The 18,373-nt window shown below is 38.2% G+C and overlaps 1 protein-coding gene across 3 annotated transcripts in view; it reads right to left on the bottom strand.

The window, feature by feature from the left end:
- Window positions 1-594: 594 nt before the first annotated feature.
- The window catches only part of DGKH (diacylglycerol kinase eta), a 172,687-nt gene continuing 154,908 nt past the window's right edge, over window positions 595-18,373 (bottom strand). For 2 of the 3 annotated variants that reach the window (XM_082053712.1, XM_082053716.1), the window contains 2 exons: window positions 17,386-17,516; window positions 595-11,297 (listed from right to left, as the gene is read on the bottom strand). In XM_082053712.1, coding sequence (XP_081909838.1) covers window positions 11,208-11,297; window positions 17,386-17,516 — 221 coding nt within the window. In that variant the 3' untranslated portion in view covers window positions 595-11,207. The remainder of the gene's footprint in view (window positions 11,298-17,385; window positions 17,517-18,373) is intronic. The other variant, XM_082053713.1, reaches the window with a different exon arrangement.

Here is an 18,373-nt window from a genome sequence, read left to right as displayed (position 1 = left end):
AAAATGCCTCTCCCACGTACAGTCACTTCAGGACAACAGGATCCCAACCACAAGATGACTGCCGTCACTAACCAGCTTAGGTTCTTATACACCATATTTTTCCTTCCGTATATGCCATGGATTGTAGTTACTTCCGCATCACATCTTGTGTTGGGTACCACCCTGGTAGCTCACTGACCCACAACACTGCAGAATTGCCCTGTCTTCAGGCCCTGGCACGGAGTCAACTCAAATGAGTGTTTATCTGGGTTGGTGTTGGAGAGGTTCAGCAAATACTACTACGGAAAAATGTGTTTGTTTTACTGCCGCGTGCTTTGGTAAAAGGGGCACTACTATATCTTCTGTTTTAACGACTGTTGTTACTATGAATGCAAATGTAAATCTATTTTTACATTTAATACGCCATATGCCAGCAAGACCTAGCGGAAGATCCCTGCAAATGTAAACACCTACGTGCACAGTGACCTACTTACAAGTTACGCGTGGGCTTGCACGTAGCCATATAAAGTATGTCTAAAAGCTGTATTCAAAGCCTGCAATTTGAAACCATTTTCAGGCAGTGTGTGGCAGACTGAATAGAGATGATGCCTGACAGTCATTCATCCAAGTTTTATTTAGTTTTAACATACAGTTTTCTTTTAAGTTACAAAGGCTTACAGTGTGCCAATGACTTGCCATTGTATTGATTTCAATGGAGAATTTTGGTTTGGACTTGATGACATTGATAGCAGCCCACATTTTGAGTGGATAACATTTAAAATTCGGTGTCATGATGTTCAAGGATTTCCACTGACTTCCAGCCACAGAAAAAATTCGAGAACTTACATACATTGAATGCATTCTGTTTATTTGAGAAGGAAGATCTCATACGAGTGCCCATTATGGAAGGCATCTCATCATGTACAATAAAATCAACCATTGCTTCCAGCAGAATACAAAAATACACATCTCAGTGACTTCCATACAATAATAAATATGTAATCATGCATCCAACAATAAAAAGGCACGGAAAACTGGTCACTTAGTAGTCATAAAAATTACTAACTATATTAACAAAGCCACCCAAATTATCTGTACAAGGAAATGTAACAATATATTCCAAAGGTGAAAACACATAAAACATCTTTAAAATAGTATATGCAATAAATACCTCAATTGTTTTTTATATATTAAAAATAAAACTGTGCCATTGTAAACAGTATGTAAACAAACAAAATTCACTGTTCCTTACCATTATTACAAGTAAATAAAGCCAAAAGTTACACCCCTGCTCTGTTAGATATACTTCATTGGCAAGTTTTGTCAGGCAGTTTAAAGGTTTACTCTTTTCTGCAGCAAACAGAGCCCGCTACGTGTGTAATTGTAAGTACTAGAGCAACCACTAAGCTTCAGAACTGACTGCCCAGCATGTGACACGTCACCAAATAGTCAGAACTGAAACTAGGAAAAGCAATTTTTGCAGTGTTATGGACAAAAGTAATTGATTTAAACTACGTACAACAGTGTCAGTAAAACTGAGCCGCTTATATACCACTGCTTTCCTATAGGTCTCGGGGGGCTGTACAAAGGTAGTAAAAGCATCCTTACTCCCAGGGGTGGAGAAAGTGAGGCACACAAAGGTGAACTGAGTTGCCCTCAGTCTTGCACCAGCTCCGCAGCAGGAAACCAAAGGCAGAATCCAAACCTCCAGCCACTTCCTCCTCATCTCCTCGCGTATCCTCTACTCGTCCTGGCCTTTCCAACAAGTAACAGTGAGTCCTGAACTCCAGTCCTGATTGTAATTACAGAAAGATAACGAACATGCAAAAGGGAAGTTGTCTGCTCACTTGGGCTCCCGTCTACTCCAACTAATAACCACGGAGGTTTGCCACTGACTGCACAAGAGGAGCTTTTTGACCCCAAATCTGTAATCAGATCCGCAGGAGCAGACCAGCGAGCCCAGGCAGAGCCCTGTGTATCCCTCATGAGCCTATGGCTTTTCCCAACTGTTTGGTCTGTTGAGCTCAACAAGCTTTTGGAAAGTTCAACCAAGGTACATGCTTCCTTCCTTATTAGCAAGGGGAAGAGTAGAATTCGAAACATGATCCTTTCTTAAACAAAATTACAGCCAAAGACCCCTGGGACTGGTGGGCATTCTGCACGGACGTCTTCAGAAAGAGCCTCATGGGGGAGCAGGCTGGCTTGCTATTTCGTTAGCTTTTGATAACATTGGCAGAACTACCTCATTTTACAAACCCTGCTGTGTCCCTGGGATGACTACCTATGATGAATACAAACTTATCTGTTCTGGACACATATATTTCAAAGTGCAAGATAGCTCTTTTTTTGTTTGAAAGTTATATTTTTAGCCTTAGATGAAGAGATTAAGATGTATCTATTTAGCTGTTTCACAGCCTTTTGTCTTTTTACAGTAAGAATATACTTAGAGCATACACTATTAAAAGATACCCTGGAAAGGGATTTAGGAAGCGCTGCATTACAGTATTTTTCCTCCCTGGTGCTATTAAAGAACTGATCCTTCTGTCCCCTAAACAAGTGATTTCTCTAATATCAAGCAGTTGTCTGATTTGCCTTACCACTTAGTATTTCCATTGTTTTATTTATCCATTAAATATTAAAAGAATCATTCTACAGACTGGCTCTGAAGATACCTCCATGACTTGATGAGAGGTTTAAAGCCATATACTATATAACTTTATTTTTTTTTTCTTCCAAAAGGTACTTTGGGATAAGATACTTCAAGTGTCTCACTCCAGACCTGCAAAGCCAGGTGAGCTGTATGAAATCAGTAGGTATACAAAATAGATGGGACTACTTTTTACTCATCAATAAATAACTCTTCATTTTCACCTGCCACGCTGTGTGCCCTCCTTGTGGAAAGAGGTATGAAACGTGATCTGTTTTTAGAAGATTCTGTATTAAATCTTACAAAAGTTATTTTAGAAGGTATTTTTCTTAGATATATTCAAGGATCAGACCAATGAAAAATTCTGTACATTCTCTGAGGCATATATTTCCACCTGTGTTGTAATTTGCAGGTTCTGTAGAAAAATTCAAATAGCAACTGCAGATTTCACATTGGGAAAAATAAATACATTTCACTCATTTAAAAAAAAAACAAAAAAAAACAACAACTATCACAGTATGAAAATAGCCAGTAAACAACAGATTCGGGTGGGTTTAATCTTGGCTTCAGTGAGATCAATGGGAGTTTTGCCAAGGATTTCAACAAAGCCAAAATTTCACCCAGAATTGTATACAATTCTTTAGCTGACAACAATCATAAACATCCTGCAACTCCATTGTATAAGTTAAATATTAATAAGCATCTGTAAACATCCTGCAATTCATCTGATATAAAAAATATTACAATAAAAACAATGCAGCATCTCAAGCATTGTATAGTTTTAAGTTTTTTGGTTCTACACACAAGTAGGCGTAATTATATTGGGCAAAACCAGGGTATGTATATACATATATATGTACAGGTTTGCACACACATACACACTACAAACTAGATACTACATATATACACACATGCACATGTGAATACTGGCAAGAGAACAACATTCTTAGGTATGGCATTTGTAAGTCTACCAATGGTCAGTCTGGTGATAGCTTTTAGGCAAGGAAGAGTTACTACCTCCCCAAATCCTCTGTAGGCTTATACATAAATGCTAAAACTAAAATACATGAGCCATCTCCAAGAGGGACTAAAGCGCTGTTTGAAGCTAAGCACATGCCTCAGTCCCAACAGATCTATATGTTTGCAGACAACAAATGTTCCTGTGGAGCGAAAAGGCCCAAGGGGAAACAAAGAGCAGAAACTACTCAGTGTGCAGCAATTTTTACCTAAACCAGTACACACCTACTACATAATTTCTTTGTCTATTGAACGTGGTTTTGAATTGAGTGGAAAATGTGTGTTTCAGCTTTTTACTACGAAATGCAATTCAGACCCGAATATACGAGTTAGGCAGAAAACTAGATGGTGCCACATCTCTGCAACACTTCATGTGTACATTATGCATCCACTCATGCAAGAGAGTGGGTGATACTACAGAATTAACTAACAGCCGTACTTAACCAGTTTAAGCGACAAACCTGGATAACGAGAGAAACCACCCATGTTGGGCTGGGATCCTCTCAGGACCTTTAAAATACCTTTAGATTAAATTTTCTTTTTTGAATGACAAAAAAATACACTGCGACTAAATTCACGCAAGTCCATAATGCTTGGCATTTAAAGATACCCGCTTCTGGATGTATAGTTGTGACAGCGAGAAGTTTTGTTAGTACTGATATGTCTGCTGTCACCGTGAATTAAGCTGCTGGTATCAGAGGTCATTAAATTATTTGTGTGTGATGACAGCAACGAAGGACCAGGTCTCTGGTGCAGAGATCAGCCCCTCTTCATCTCTCAGAAGCTCCTCAATGGCTTGTCAAGTCCCACCTATCGCACATCTCATCTGCTGTGAACATTATCTTGCCCTTTGATGATCCTCTCAACAGACAAGCTTCAGCAAACTCACTGACTAGGTATACCACTGGCAGCTCTAGGAGGGTCCTGTGTTTTAGGTCTTTTAGGATTTAAATGACATGATGTAAGAGAGTGGCTAATGAACCACATTTGTTCAGGACAGGTTCACAAGCTGTGCACCTTGAGGGGAAAAATAGTAATTTTTGTCATATATGGACAACTGCATTTTTCAAAGGGCACGTTTTAAGGGGACAGAAATCCAGGACAGAAAGTATAGACACCACAAGTGAACAGATGCCTGTAGAAAATCCTCTGAAATCTGGCTAAGCAGTACAGTCCAAATACCTATTTCAATATCTAGAGATGGCATCTTGTGAGAGGACGATGACACTAGAAACCTTCCCGGTGAGCACCCGCATGCCTGCGTACTCGTTGTCGACCTTCACAAACTGTCCCAGGAGAAAAACCTTATATTCTGAAAATTCTCCTCAAGAGCCCCAGGCCCCGTTTGCCAGCAGACGTGCTCTCCCTCCCTGAAAAGCAAAACCGAGCAGCAGCAAGGGTTTTCCTCAACCTCTCCATTCATGTCAGAATTGACTGTAACTGCAAAGAGAATTGTTCCCGAACAGAGCTTACCTCAGCTAACGCAGGGAGAAAAACACAGTCACATCTGTAACACTTTCCCTGTTAATGATATTACCACATTATTAATTAAACCACATTTTTTTCTATCCAGTTAATACTTTAGTTTAATAAAAGTAGGACTTAAAATGCTAATTCCCTTTAAATATCCATAGTAGGGGTTTGAGGCACTGTGGGGATTTTATTTTTGGCTTTTCACACAGTTTGCATCATGAACACACACTACCCAACTTTACTTTTAGTTCATTTCTTCCTGGTTTCATCTTTCAGTTCACATGCTCTAGAATAACATAGTTATACCTGCATCAAACACGGCTTCCTAAAAGAAATAATTGTTTCCAATTAATTGCAGGGGGGATAGTGGGGGGTGGAACTAATTACTTTAAACTCACAAATATATTTTTCCAATGTGTTTGTTCCATAGAATAAAATATAGACTAGTCACTTGCATACTTTGCATACTTGTCCTACTAATAGCTACTGTAATTTCTAGTATTTTCAGAAGTCTTACACAGCTGGTGGAGTTAGCTGAAACACCTCTCTTCCAAAGGGCATTCCACAACTCAAAATCCCCTCAAAGAGCTTTTATTAAAAGCGTTTTTTTCAGCTGGGAGACAAAGTCTTCAATTATATAAAATAAAAGTTTATAATTCTGCCATGTACATCTATGAATTTTCTGTTGACTGCTCTGAAGGTGGAAGGTCTTCAACCACTGCAGCTAAATTCATTACAATTTGTCCAGGAATACTCTAGGGTCTGTCATTGCCAGCATTTGGCTAGTTTGCCAAAGTGTTAACAATGCTAATATTTTATTTACAGATGATGAGGGGTTGATGTTTTAAGTTTAATTCTACAGACTAAAAAAAAAAACCCAACCTTTCAAAACCTTTATATTTTGAGTTACAATATTGAGGACAACCACTACTAAGCCTACAGAAGTTGCTATGAATTTTGGTATTAGCTCGAACTGGCTACAGGAATAGTCTCCTGGAAGCCTCCAGATGGCTTCCAAATGGAATAGAATTTCTGAGAAACAGACTGGGCTTCTGTATGGCAGAAATGAGCATTTCAAGTACATAAGCTAACCATTAACAGAGCTATTAAACCTAATGCAACAGTAGTAGAAAAGAACTAGAATTTTTTTTTCTTTTTGTAAAAAAGATCATTTTCCACACTATATTCTATATATAAATACAGGAATTTATACAACCAGTAAAGATCTTCTATTGATAATTACCAAATGATGCTTTATCAATCCTGTTGGCACTACCATTCATCTCTGAAGAGGCAGCAGAGATATTTTAACTCCTGTCTCAACTCCTCAGCATCCTCAAGTCATCAAAACCTCCTCCTTTTACTTAAGACAGCAATACAGTCATGTACAGTTCCTGCAAATATTAAATCTTCGCAATTAGAATAAGCAGCATCAAACTTCGATGATATGAAAATCATACCACAAAACATACAATCTATGAAAACGCAATCAAACAAATGGGAGAGCCCGTGGTAGAAATGTGACACTCAGGACACTGCAGCTGAGAGGTACTTTTGTTATTGGGGTGAAAAAATTTATAATTATTCAATTAATTTTCTGTGGCTCTCACACAAGTGACAAGATGATTTCCTGGTTGTAAGCTAAATGTATTGCTCCAGCTCTGTTATCCTCAACAATACGTATCACTGTGACTTTACCTTTCAGAAAGACTTTTTACACTGCTAAGTATTAATTACCAGAGCTGTCAAACCTATATGCAAGAACTTAATACTCAGAGGCACAGAGAGATCAATGGAGAAACAGTAGTAAACATTAGTAATGCAATCATTAAAAGAAAGCATCAAACAAAATGAGATCACTGTGGGGGGTTTTGTCTTACATGCCCATTCTGGAATTATCAGTGCATAATATGTAGTTCTATATCTATTTTTAAAGTAGGACTATGAAACATCCTCTCATACTTGCTTTATATATTAATTTTCCATTTCATGTGAAAAAGGTCCCCTGCCAGTCTTCCTGAAAGGAAGATTAGATGCACTGAAAAACACTGATAATTTTACCCTTGAAATAAGATCTGTTCGTTATCAAGGCATTGTGAAATTTTCATTAAGTGAATTAGCATCGCTGAGTTCAATTAAAAAGTCAAGATTGGCAGGTTATCTATTTCTTCACAAAAGCCATAGGAATATATGAAACTGGCCATTATAAAAAAAATCAATTCTTCTTGTTTGAATTACAATTATACGACATTGCAGGATGAATTTCTTTGGGCAGGGATGGAGAGAGAAAGATTATTTCTATTTATGATTTACAGGATGTTTACTCCAGTCCCAGAGTAGGAAATACAGTATTGAAATAGTCTGGGAGGGTTTTTGATCACACGCTTTCCATTTAACTGTTCTTCCATGTTTAAAATATTTTTCTTTGAAAGAATGACATGTTCAGGAATAAAAATAGTGGTAACAGGGAAATACATAAAAATGTATCATAAAGAAAATTTGCAATTGCCATCATATAAAATTTTGCATTTTTGAACAAGTTTTTTTTTTTTAATATTGTAAAAAACCCCCTACAACCATGAGTTTGCCTGATTTCATTCAGTTTCTAAGAAGAAGGCATTAGGCATTATAAAAGCAATACTTGCACAACCTGATTCAGAGGTTGCTACAGCAACTGAATACAGTGAGCTGGAAAAATCCCATTTTGAAAATGACAAAAGAGAAACATGCATTTAGCAACCTGCTGCCATTTTAAAACACGCGTTTCTCCTCTTCCTCTTTCTGAGGTGTAGGGCATTTCATCTATGTGAATACCAGCCACTTCAAGAAAATGCTGATTGCTCTGTATTCCTCTCAGATTTCAAGGGATGCGGACTTACCACGGAAATTAAGTGTATTTGGCTACAGGAAAAAAAATCATCCAGTAAAATTTGTCTAGTGATGTTTTGTCTTGATGAATCTAGCATGTTGAATCAGGCTCCACACGATCTACTTGTTGTCTGAAAAACTTTGTACTTCTAGGGGATGTGTTTATCCTATTTGTGTTGAAATGTTGGGATGTGTGCATTGAAACACTTCAAACATCAGGAGCTCGGACTTTTACAGCATTAAGGGAAAAACCTCAAACTTGGAAACTACAACAATCAGGAGATAGTAACATTATTCAAAAGTCTTTCTTTAGAAAAGCCGCATCACTAAACACAGTTACGACCCATCACCTCTGCAGAAAACCCTACAAAGTATTTTGAGCCTACTTGTCAGACGCATTTGGATTTGATAGCCAACACTAGTCTAAGGCATGGAGTTGCATAAAATTTGCTCTCCTGGGCATCTAATAAATACAGCATAAACAACGCTTACATTTTTTTTTCTACTTTCATGTTTAAAAAAATCTTCTGGTTAGGGCAAATGAAGTTAAATTCTTTGGTGGTCATTTTAAAAAAATGAACTACATAAAGACAATTGATCAGTTGTCCTATACTGAGGTAATTTGAGGAGTGCCATAAGAAAGTTGCATTACAAACAACATTTGTCCATTTTCCCTGCCTAAAAGCAGCTCCCATTACTAATAGACGCAGCGCAGACCTCTGCAGCAACCTGAAGAGATCCCATTCCATAGCCCATCTGAATGCACTGCATATTGCAAGGCTGAAAGTTGTTAAGAGAGTGTATCCTACAATCAGAAAAGCAAAGAAAGTTCTTCCACATATGATGGCCTTGAATCAACCAGGAAGATTAACTACATAGGCTACTGGAACATAGATATATCAGAATGCTGCCACACATTAAAATATAGCGTAGCTTACAGAGAAACAAAGAGAAAAGGAAATACAACTTGTGAAGACTTGACAGGTGCCATCTGAACATCACTAAAGGGGTGAATGTCAAGTACATTAAAAAAAAAAAAAGTAATCTTTCAATTGTTTGCCTAACTTCCCATTGTTTGCATACGCTTTTCATACAACATGTCACTTGGCAAAGGGATTTTAGTTTCTTTTAATGGAAAACATAATGGAACATAGCCTTTTACTTTTGTTTGTGCACCAGGATAATCAATTATAATATGTCCACAGAGCTCCCAGAGTGGTGCGTGTTGAACCTACAGCAGCAAGGGCACATGGTACTATAACTGGATATAGATGAAGTTTGTCTTCCTCCTTTTGATTTTTTTTTTCTTGCAATAAAACAGTGAGAGGAATAGATTTTACTTTTCAAGGGACGATTCTCATCTACCTTCCAAGGGATGACTCGCATCATACTCATGCGAAAGGGAGGGCAAAACCAGGACGCAGTACTTGACAGTGGCCCCTTTAAATGGAGAAAATAGGCTTTGGAAAAAACAAATGACACTTTACGCTGCTGCCTACAAGGAAAACATACACAGACATTAAGATACTCTTTAACCTGTAAGAAATGTCAAAGCTACTCAATTAAGTAAAAGTCAAGTGTTCCGGTGACATCTTGTCAGGAACAGCAAGGAGACAGCGATTCTGTGCAAGTTTTCTGGCAGGTGATGCAATATAATCTCATCTCAAACATTTAAGTAGGGTTCTTTTGTAGATATATGCAAATTGTTTTTCTACTAGATTAACATTTTTGTGAAAAATTAACCAGGAAATTCAGTTAAGAAGCTATGTTTCATTTAAGTAAACTGTAAATAACCTTATAAACTCTGGTCTAATGCAACTTCTAAACAAAGATGGTTTTCATTTTTTAACCTGTTTACACTCATGGATTACTACCTTGCATGTGATTCATCTTTGCATGCATAGTGTAAAACCTTAGACTTCATTTTTTAAATGTTTATGATCTACTGATGTAGGAGTGCTGACAAGAAGTGAATCAATGCCTTTGTAAAGAAATGCACACAGAGACATTTTTAAGTTAATAGTTAATTAGTAATGAGTAAAAGCTTACCCCACAAAAATCAAATCAGCTGCTACATTTTAAAACTCTTCTTATGTATGATAAATAAAATGAATCTTCCTGTAAAAAATTTTCATTAATCTTTCAACCTGCTTTTTGAACAATAAATAAAACATTTAGTGCCTAAAAGTTCAAATATGCTACAGATGTTTAAGGTAACTGAATAACTACATTAAAATGCACCATGAGAGAATTCTTCATCGTTTTCCATGCAGGAAGCCAATTGATATTTTTGTGAGGTACCGGTCTTTCAAAAATACTCATAAGTTAGTTACCTGATATACCTTCTGTACATAGTATATTTAAAAATCTGACTGTACAGTGTTTCAATCATATATAATGCATATAATCTGCTGGATATGGCACAAATGCTAAGTTTCCACACCCACACATCCTTTGCCGTAGAACACATTTTAGGCATAACACAACACTGAAGAATAGAAAAGTGCCTGAAACTGAAAAAAAAAAAAAAAAAGACGCTCAAGTAGTAATAAATTAAATCTCATTCAAACAGATATAAAAGTTGTTCAAGTGTTTATAAAGTATCGGATGTGTCATGCAACAGAACAAGAGACGATTCAGGCAGGCACACCATGCATTATAGTTCGCATTCATGGTATCACAAGGTATAACTTCTCTCCCCATTCCTGCGTGGCCGGGGAGCGCTGGTTCCCCACGGCGCTGCTGGGCTCACCTGGGAAACCTCCAGAACCTCTCGCTCTCCTGCACAGGAGGTTTCACGAAGCTTCGACTCGGAAGAATAACTGGACAACCTCATGCTGTACAGTGGGATCTTGCTGCAGCGTAAAGAGAGGCATACAGAGCTGCACGTAAGCAAAGCGATCATTTCTTGATTATATTTTCCAGCCAGTGCAGTTCACCATAAACTGATCAATTTACCCAAATGTGCTTATCTGAACTGGCCGAGTTTGCACACCAAGAAGACGTCTTTGCAGAACACATCACCTTTTCCTTTTTTTTTTTGGCACAAATCCTTTATACTCTTGCAGCAAGCTCTTCACCATACAAGACTTCAGAGATCCTAGCCTGTACAAACACACCAGTGCTTATCCTTCCACAGAGTAAACTATAAAGACAGCCAAGTGCCTGCAACAGCTTTGCTCCTCCAGCCACTTTCCCTTCTCTATGGAGAGCACCAGCATAATTACACTTCAGACAAAGGGGTGTTCTTGCCGAGCTCTTTAATTCCCTGCAGAATTCGCTTCATATGACCCACTTTCGTTATCCCCAGGTCCTACAGAAATTCAAAAAAAAGAAAGAGAGAAAAAGAACGTTTATTTATAAAAAGGAAAAACACAACCAACCAACCAAAAAACCCAACAAAAACACCCCACTGGTTGTGATCTAGCCATGCAGCAGATGTCTAGAAACGTTTTCACTGCAGTCAACACGAACTGGAAAAGACTCTATGCCACTAGCAAGTGTTGCCTAACAAAAAAAATTTCTTAGAGCATACAATAAATCTCTTTCTTTCTCTGGCAGACAGAAAATTACTTACCTGCAACGAGGACAACCCAAGGCACTGCAATATCTGTCAAAAACATCTTTTGCTTGACATCTAAGTACAAAAACCTTTCACAATTTCTGGCAAAAAGAACAATCTCCCCCTCCTCTCTAATATAGCAATCGAATGCTATAGTAGGATGTGATGGATTAGAGCTTCTGTCCAGCAATGTCACTTGATCTGAGGCCCTACGATGTCTGTTTTAATCAACAAACACACATATCCCCAGTTTCTCAAGGGAAAGTGGATGTAACAGCTACAGGCATGTAGGACAACTTCCCTTTAGAGAGCAATAGAAAAGGTAAGTATTTGTTTTTCATTCCAAAAAGGTTTCATCTCCTAACATGGATCTTCTTGATTAGAGAGCTGGAAGAAAAATTCTCAGAAACATGACAGTCACATCCCAAAGGAAAACGTAAAAAGCACAAGCGTAAATCTCCTTGTAGCCACCACTAAAGCAATCACATCAGCTGAAATGTTTCTAATATAAGTTTCTGGGACCCATCTCCTTATGAGTGATGACAGACAAGAAATGTTTGCAGCAAACCTCTTCCAGCATTAGTAACAGCTTTAGCAGCATCCATTTGTCAATTTTGACTGGTCCAATGGTGAGAGGAGCAGAATGGGATGCTCAGCTGTGCTAACGATCCCCAGCTGCGCTAATGAATTTTCAGCTCAGCTTGGTGAAAATCTGCTTCCCTCATCTGTACAACCCAGCTTTGAAAAATGCTTTAAAATCCTTGTGTTAATGACGTTGAGCAAGTGGCAGATTCAAGCACTAGTAATGTGTAGAATAAACCTTACGTAAACAGATTCTGATTAAATAAAAAAAAACTATCTATTTTTCTATCATAGACATTCTTTCATTTTAATAGGAAGATTGTCCATTACAAAGACATTAAAAGGGAGTGTAATTAAGGAGTTTGAAATAGTTTTTCTCATAATGAGTGAAAAATGAAACCATACATAATATTCTGTACATACTCTACACAAAGACTGTATCTACCCTTCTACAGCCACAGAAACCTCAGAAAATCTGCACTTTATATTACTTAAAAGTGTTAACATGCAATTAATTTTGCATTTCTCCAAAAGAATAAAGGGGTGGTAAGATGCCCATGAATTAATTCTTTTACTGTAAATGTAGCAAGGCACAGATTAAACAGGTGGGTTAATTTTCAGCGAGTCAAGACTGAATTCTGGTTATGTTAGAGATGAAAAAAAAAACCTGGTTGTTTCTTCAGTTGAAAACTGTCATTATTATAAATACCTGACCAGCCTTTACAGCCCTCAGGCACAAAGGTGCCAGCATTAAAGAGTTAAAGATTTGTTCATAAAAGTCCCCAAATCAAGCACTGTTCATAAACCCATCTGAAAAAAGCTCCTGGTTTTCCACACCACATCAATTTATATTTTGTTTCCTCTAATGGTCATCTCATTTATAAAAATATGTAGTACTAATTTTTAAGTTAAGAGAACTGATGTAGGTAGTAGTTGTTAAACTCGTCCCACAATGACAGTAATATTGTTAATTTTAAATTTGGAGAATATTTTCTTTTTTATGCTAAACTTAATTTTTCCATGAATCCAAAATACGCATGACTACTGAAACTACTGAAATAGCTTAGTTGCTACATGGAGAAAATTCTACGTAAGGAAAAACCCATAAGGATACTTCCCAAACCATGAGAAGCCACACGTGTTAAAGGTTAAGAACTTGCAAATTCTTCAGAACAAACATTTTTCACAAGCAGAACTTCTGTTGGACAAGCAACACAGCGAGATGCTGCCGGACTTCAAAGATCAGAGGAAAGAATCATATTCTGAAACTCCCAGAAAACTCAGCCACTTTTTCCACCAACCTTTACAAAGTATCGTCAACAATGCCTACATTTCAGCGGCGATTTGTGGTTTATTTCCCTTCCAGTTGAAGCTGCTGTAATGTACATCAGAACAGCAAGTTTCAAGAGCCTCATCACAATTTTTGGGACCCTTTTGACCCCTCTGCCACACTCCCAGGGAAAAGAAAAACAAAATCAAACCAAACAAAAAGACCACCCAAGATAAACTCTGAATTTTTAAGCTTATGTAATAGTTTGGTTTGGAGGAAATTAAAATTTATACATTCCTGACACTGGATGCTATCTAGTACTGTCAGTTTACTACTGATGCAGCAAAGTTTGCAGAAATTCTCTCATCTCAGACTAAATCAGCAGCATATGATACATCATTCAACAACCAAGATCCTCCAAAGACCTCTGCATTTTCTGAATGCATGAGTTTCATCATGCTCTACATAATCTGTCCATATTTAATTGACAGCTAATTAACAAAAATTCAGTTTGACTAAAATATAGCTTTGAGGACAAGACTCTAGCCAGAGTTTGAGGAAGCAAACAGTGCTTTTTCTCCCCAGATAAGGCCTTTAAAACTACAGGATCAGCTCTTGTTCTACTCTCCCAACCTACTCTGCCATCTTTAGGCCTTTCAGCAGGTGGGGCTCAAAAAATTCTCAAAAAGTCAAAGAAAGGCTGGGCAAGAAAATTGTTGCAACGGCTTTCAGGAGTTCTTTATCTGCATTATATTATGGTGATTGCCTGTCTGCTTAACCAAGAACCCACTTATTCCAGGTTTGCCCCACAGATTTTGGCCAAGCGTACTCCCAACGTAATACTACCGAACAATTTATATAAACACTCCTTAACATTAACATCTTCCATTAACATCTTCTCTACCCTATGTGCATCCCCAGCGTCAAAAGTCATCTAGCACGCTTGAAGTCGAGCAAATCTTACAGAATATTTTCCCTGCAAACACACTACTGCGAAACACAGAGATGAAATGCCCCAGTCCTCAACAGAGACTTCAGCTCGACAGGCACTGCTCATCAAGCTGACATGAGCCATGGAAGCCCTTTCTTCAAAGAAATCAACATTGCTATGGAGCTCTAAGGAGATGTCACCCTGCCAAATCCTGCCAAATGTGTTGCAGTTCTGACTATTACTAAGTTGTGTGCATAGGAAAAAGCTTATCAATGCTAAGATGCCAGTATTTATTTCAGAAATATGAGAGTCTAGTTTTCAATGAGTTTGCTTGTAAAAGGTTAAAAAAAAAAATCACGACAGCCTTTCTTTCTACAGTTTCTAGAGCACAGTGCAAAATTCACTGACCAGTGTTTCCTCAAGGGAAAGATAATCATGTGGGTGTAAAAGTCTAAGATTCCCCTAAATAAAATCAGGCGTAGGAGGCTGGATAAAGGGTATTATTGCAGGGGCTGGGTGGAGGGAGGTACATAGTTCCACTTGGAGGTGCTCTCCATTTGCCAGTTGCCACACACAGAACTAACCAAGAATGGGATCCACAAGCTACACAGAAATATAATTAGAGGTGTCCAGTTCTTCAGGCAACATATTGATCTATTCCAGTGATGCGTGCAATGGATGAGAGTTTCATCAAATCCTTTTCTGGACTGCTTTTCATCTCTACTTTTGACCACAGAAAGACGGGCCCAGAGGATTCAATTAAAATGGGCAACGATTTTTCCCGTTGTCGACATGAGAGGTAATAGAGGTAAATGTATTGCACATGACTTGAGAGCTTGTGGATCAATGGCGAGCCCATTTAGTCTGGCAGGAGGCACAAGCGTTGCACTGGAGGAGAGGCTGTAGACAGATTATAGCCTGCAAGAGCCCCGACAACTCATCTGCACTCCTCCATAGCTAAAGGAGGAAATATTAACAGGGCAGCTTGTGATGTGTTCCTCGTTTCCTAGGAGCCACATTACACACCTTGACAGCAATTCTGGTGAGAAAACTGCAGGCTGCTTGGAGCCATCCTTAACTGGTTCCCCGCACAGATGGTGCCATGGATGTAATGAATGGTGCGAGTGCTAAACTTCGCTATTTTAAATTCAGTATTTCCACACAGAGTGCAAGCCATGCTTGGCCAAAAGCCTGGCCTACCTTACAAGTGGCACTGTATGGGGCGATTCTAGAGCAAGACCTCTGCTAGCACACAGTATACTATACCCCTGGTAACCGGTGCAGAGCAACTCCTCGCCCAGCTATGCTGAGCAATTTAAAACCTGTGCACGGGCTTCCAGGCAGCACTATATAGAGGGGACAGTGAAAGTCTGTCTCTGCACAGGCTCTATCTAAGACAAACTTTTAGATATTCCAGGGCATAGGCCTTTGTGACGGGGTTTTATTTATGCTGAATCAGCATGAGTCTTAGCAACAGGGGTAACAGGTTGATGATAACCCTGATGCAGATATTTCCTTGGTTGAAGCGTCAGTCTTCTGGGTGTGTAGTCAAATTGGTACCTGTCAGAAGCAAGGCACGGCCAGAAGTTTAACACTGATTTTACCTACCATCATTCATTCTAACAAATTCATTGTCTTGATTTATTTTCAAGATTTCATAACATTTTAGCAAGCCTTGGCATTGTGTGATGCTGAGTTTCCCAGCTGTCACCATTTTAAGTAGTTTTAAATCTCCTCACTGCCCTTCCAGAACAGGGACTTGCGATATCCATCACTGTAACATTGTGGTAGATTGCTTGGAACAGTTTTCTATTTCTAAATTTTTGTAGGCAAAGACTATCCTGAAACTGTCTCTCTGCATTAGGAACTATCCTGAAAGAAAGGAATCTAACTTCCATGGAAAGAAGCTTAGGTGGTCTAATATCAAAGGGTAAAATAATACACAACAGTCAAAGGGATCATCTCAAACACAGCTATTTTCAGCAGCTGCATTCTACTGCAACAGTCACACAAGGCAAGCACTATCTTATAACGTCAGGATTTCATACTATATAAGAAATTCCACCAAAAAGTGGTACAGCTGTATGAAACTGTTGCTTCTATCTGGCAATTACTGCACTGTGGCTAGAGCAATGACTTTCACTCCAAATGTAAATGTTTGCAATTGATACAACATACTATTTCCTCTCTTAGGTGCTAAAAGCAGTTGCAAAACACATTATCAAGAATTCATTACTACTGAGTTCCTGGAAAAAGTAATGTAATGAATCCCCAAAGATATAGCCTCTATTAGATATAATGGACACACTTAAGTCATTCTTGAAAAAGACCAGCAAGCTCAAATAACAGCCTCAGCCTGCTAGGTAACATCTCTCCTGCAAAACTTATAAATCTGACCTCAAAGGAAGTAAGTTGTAGAATTTTTGAGACAATTTTTAAAAGTGCTCTTTTTTAAATCTCTACAGCTAAAATCAGGCAGAGGTTGGCTGGGGATGAGAAAACTTATTGCAAAGGTCTATTTCGACACGCAAACGCCAATAACATGTAAGACCAATGCTGCAATTTATTAAGCTGCTTATCTCTCTCACACCCACTATATCCAATATATATACAATAAATCACCTGAAGCAGGTCAGCCCCTTGTAGCTTCTGACCTTGAAGCAGAGAGATTCAAACTTATTATCACCAATTCCAACTGATCCATACTGATCCCGTTTAATGGAAACAGTGAACTCTTGAAGATAACATTATATTACACTGATGTCAGTAAGATATCAAGCGTGCTTTTCCTATGCCTTCTGACATAAACTATAATGCTATCATTCTGAGTAAAGTGCAAAAAAGGAAATTTCGGTTAACACAGATATTTCTGGTTGCAAGTACAAGTCAGCACTTGAGAAATTCAGGCCAAAGGACAGCGCATATTAGTTTATTGCATATTTGCACAGTGTAAGCCAAGCTACAAGCACATAACAAGTGCAGGGAAAGAAGAAAAGTTGGTTGTTGTTTTGTCAAAGAAAATGGTCAATAGCAGAAAAGTAGCACAAAGGAAATACCTTAAGATCTCGCCTTTCCAGATGTAAAAGCTCAGAGCCTCGGATGTCATGGCTGATGAAGATTTCTTTGTACTCTCCCAAACTGAGCAGATCCAGCCAAGCAGCAACTTCATCTGTGCCCCATTTTTGAACTACCAAAGTTAAGAGCAAAACCCCCTTAATTTCTACATGCTCAAATGCATCACAAGCAAAGGTTAGGCCAAAGAGAGTGGAAAACAGAGTAGAACTGCCGTGCTAGCAAAGGGAAAGGTTAGAGGTGTAATTTCCACAAAAACTGACAATTTTCTTTTTACATGCAGGTTACAGGTTAGCAGTTAACATGAGAAAGTATCTAAACAAAGTTGGGGTTCTTTGCTTTGCAGCCATGCTTTCAGCTTTACTCCAGTTTCTTCAGTAAAGCCTTCAGTAAACCCTCATGTCCCAACAAATTCACATTAAACCATCTTAGGATCAGTGGCGCAAAGTCTAATGTTGTTCTGCTTTATACATTAATTTATTAGTATTGTCCAGGGAGAGAAGCCTGCAAAAACTAATTAATATGTAAAATTAAAATAGCAACAATACCTCTAATATAGCAATGGCAGCAAGCAAGTCTGGTTTTAATTAACAGTTTACAGAATTCTTAATTAATGCAACTTCATTCTTTAAGCTACTGTGTTACATAGGCCATTAAGAAGCTCTCTGTAAAACATTGTTCTCTAAGGTTAGTTGCCCACATTAGTCCTAGTAAGACCACATTTATTAAAAAAAATAGTTATGCTACTTATTGCTACAGTTTTGCAACTTCATTCAATACTGATCAGTTTTACAACGAAGTAAAATCTAAAGTCTAATCTAAAATCTAAAGTCTGATCAACAAGTGCAAGATTTTGCAGATTTTGACCAACTGTTCATTAAAAAGAAAAAGATGTAGAAAGAGTTTTAGGACCATCTGATCACTCTTTAACTCCTGGACATAATCTTAAGGAAGTAAGTTCATGGATAAGAG

Source organism: Streptopelia decaocto (assembly GCF_964273445.1).
Source record: "Streptopelia decaocto genome assembly, chromosome: 1".
Lineage (NCBI taxonomy): Eukaryota > Metazoa > Chordata > Aves > Columbiformes > Columbidae > Streptopelia > Streptopelia decaocto.
Note: the sequence above shows the minus strand (reverse complement) of the source record. Positions and strands in the feature narration are given on the sequence as shown.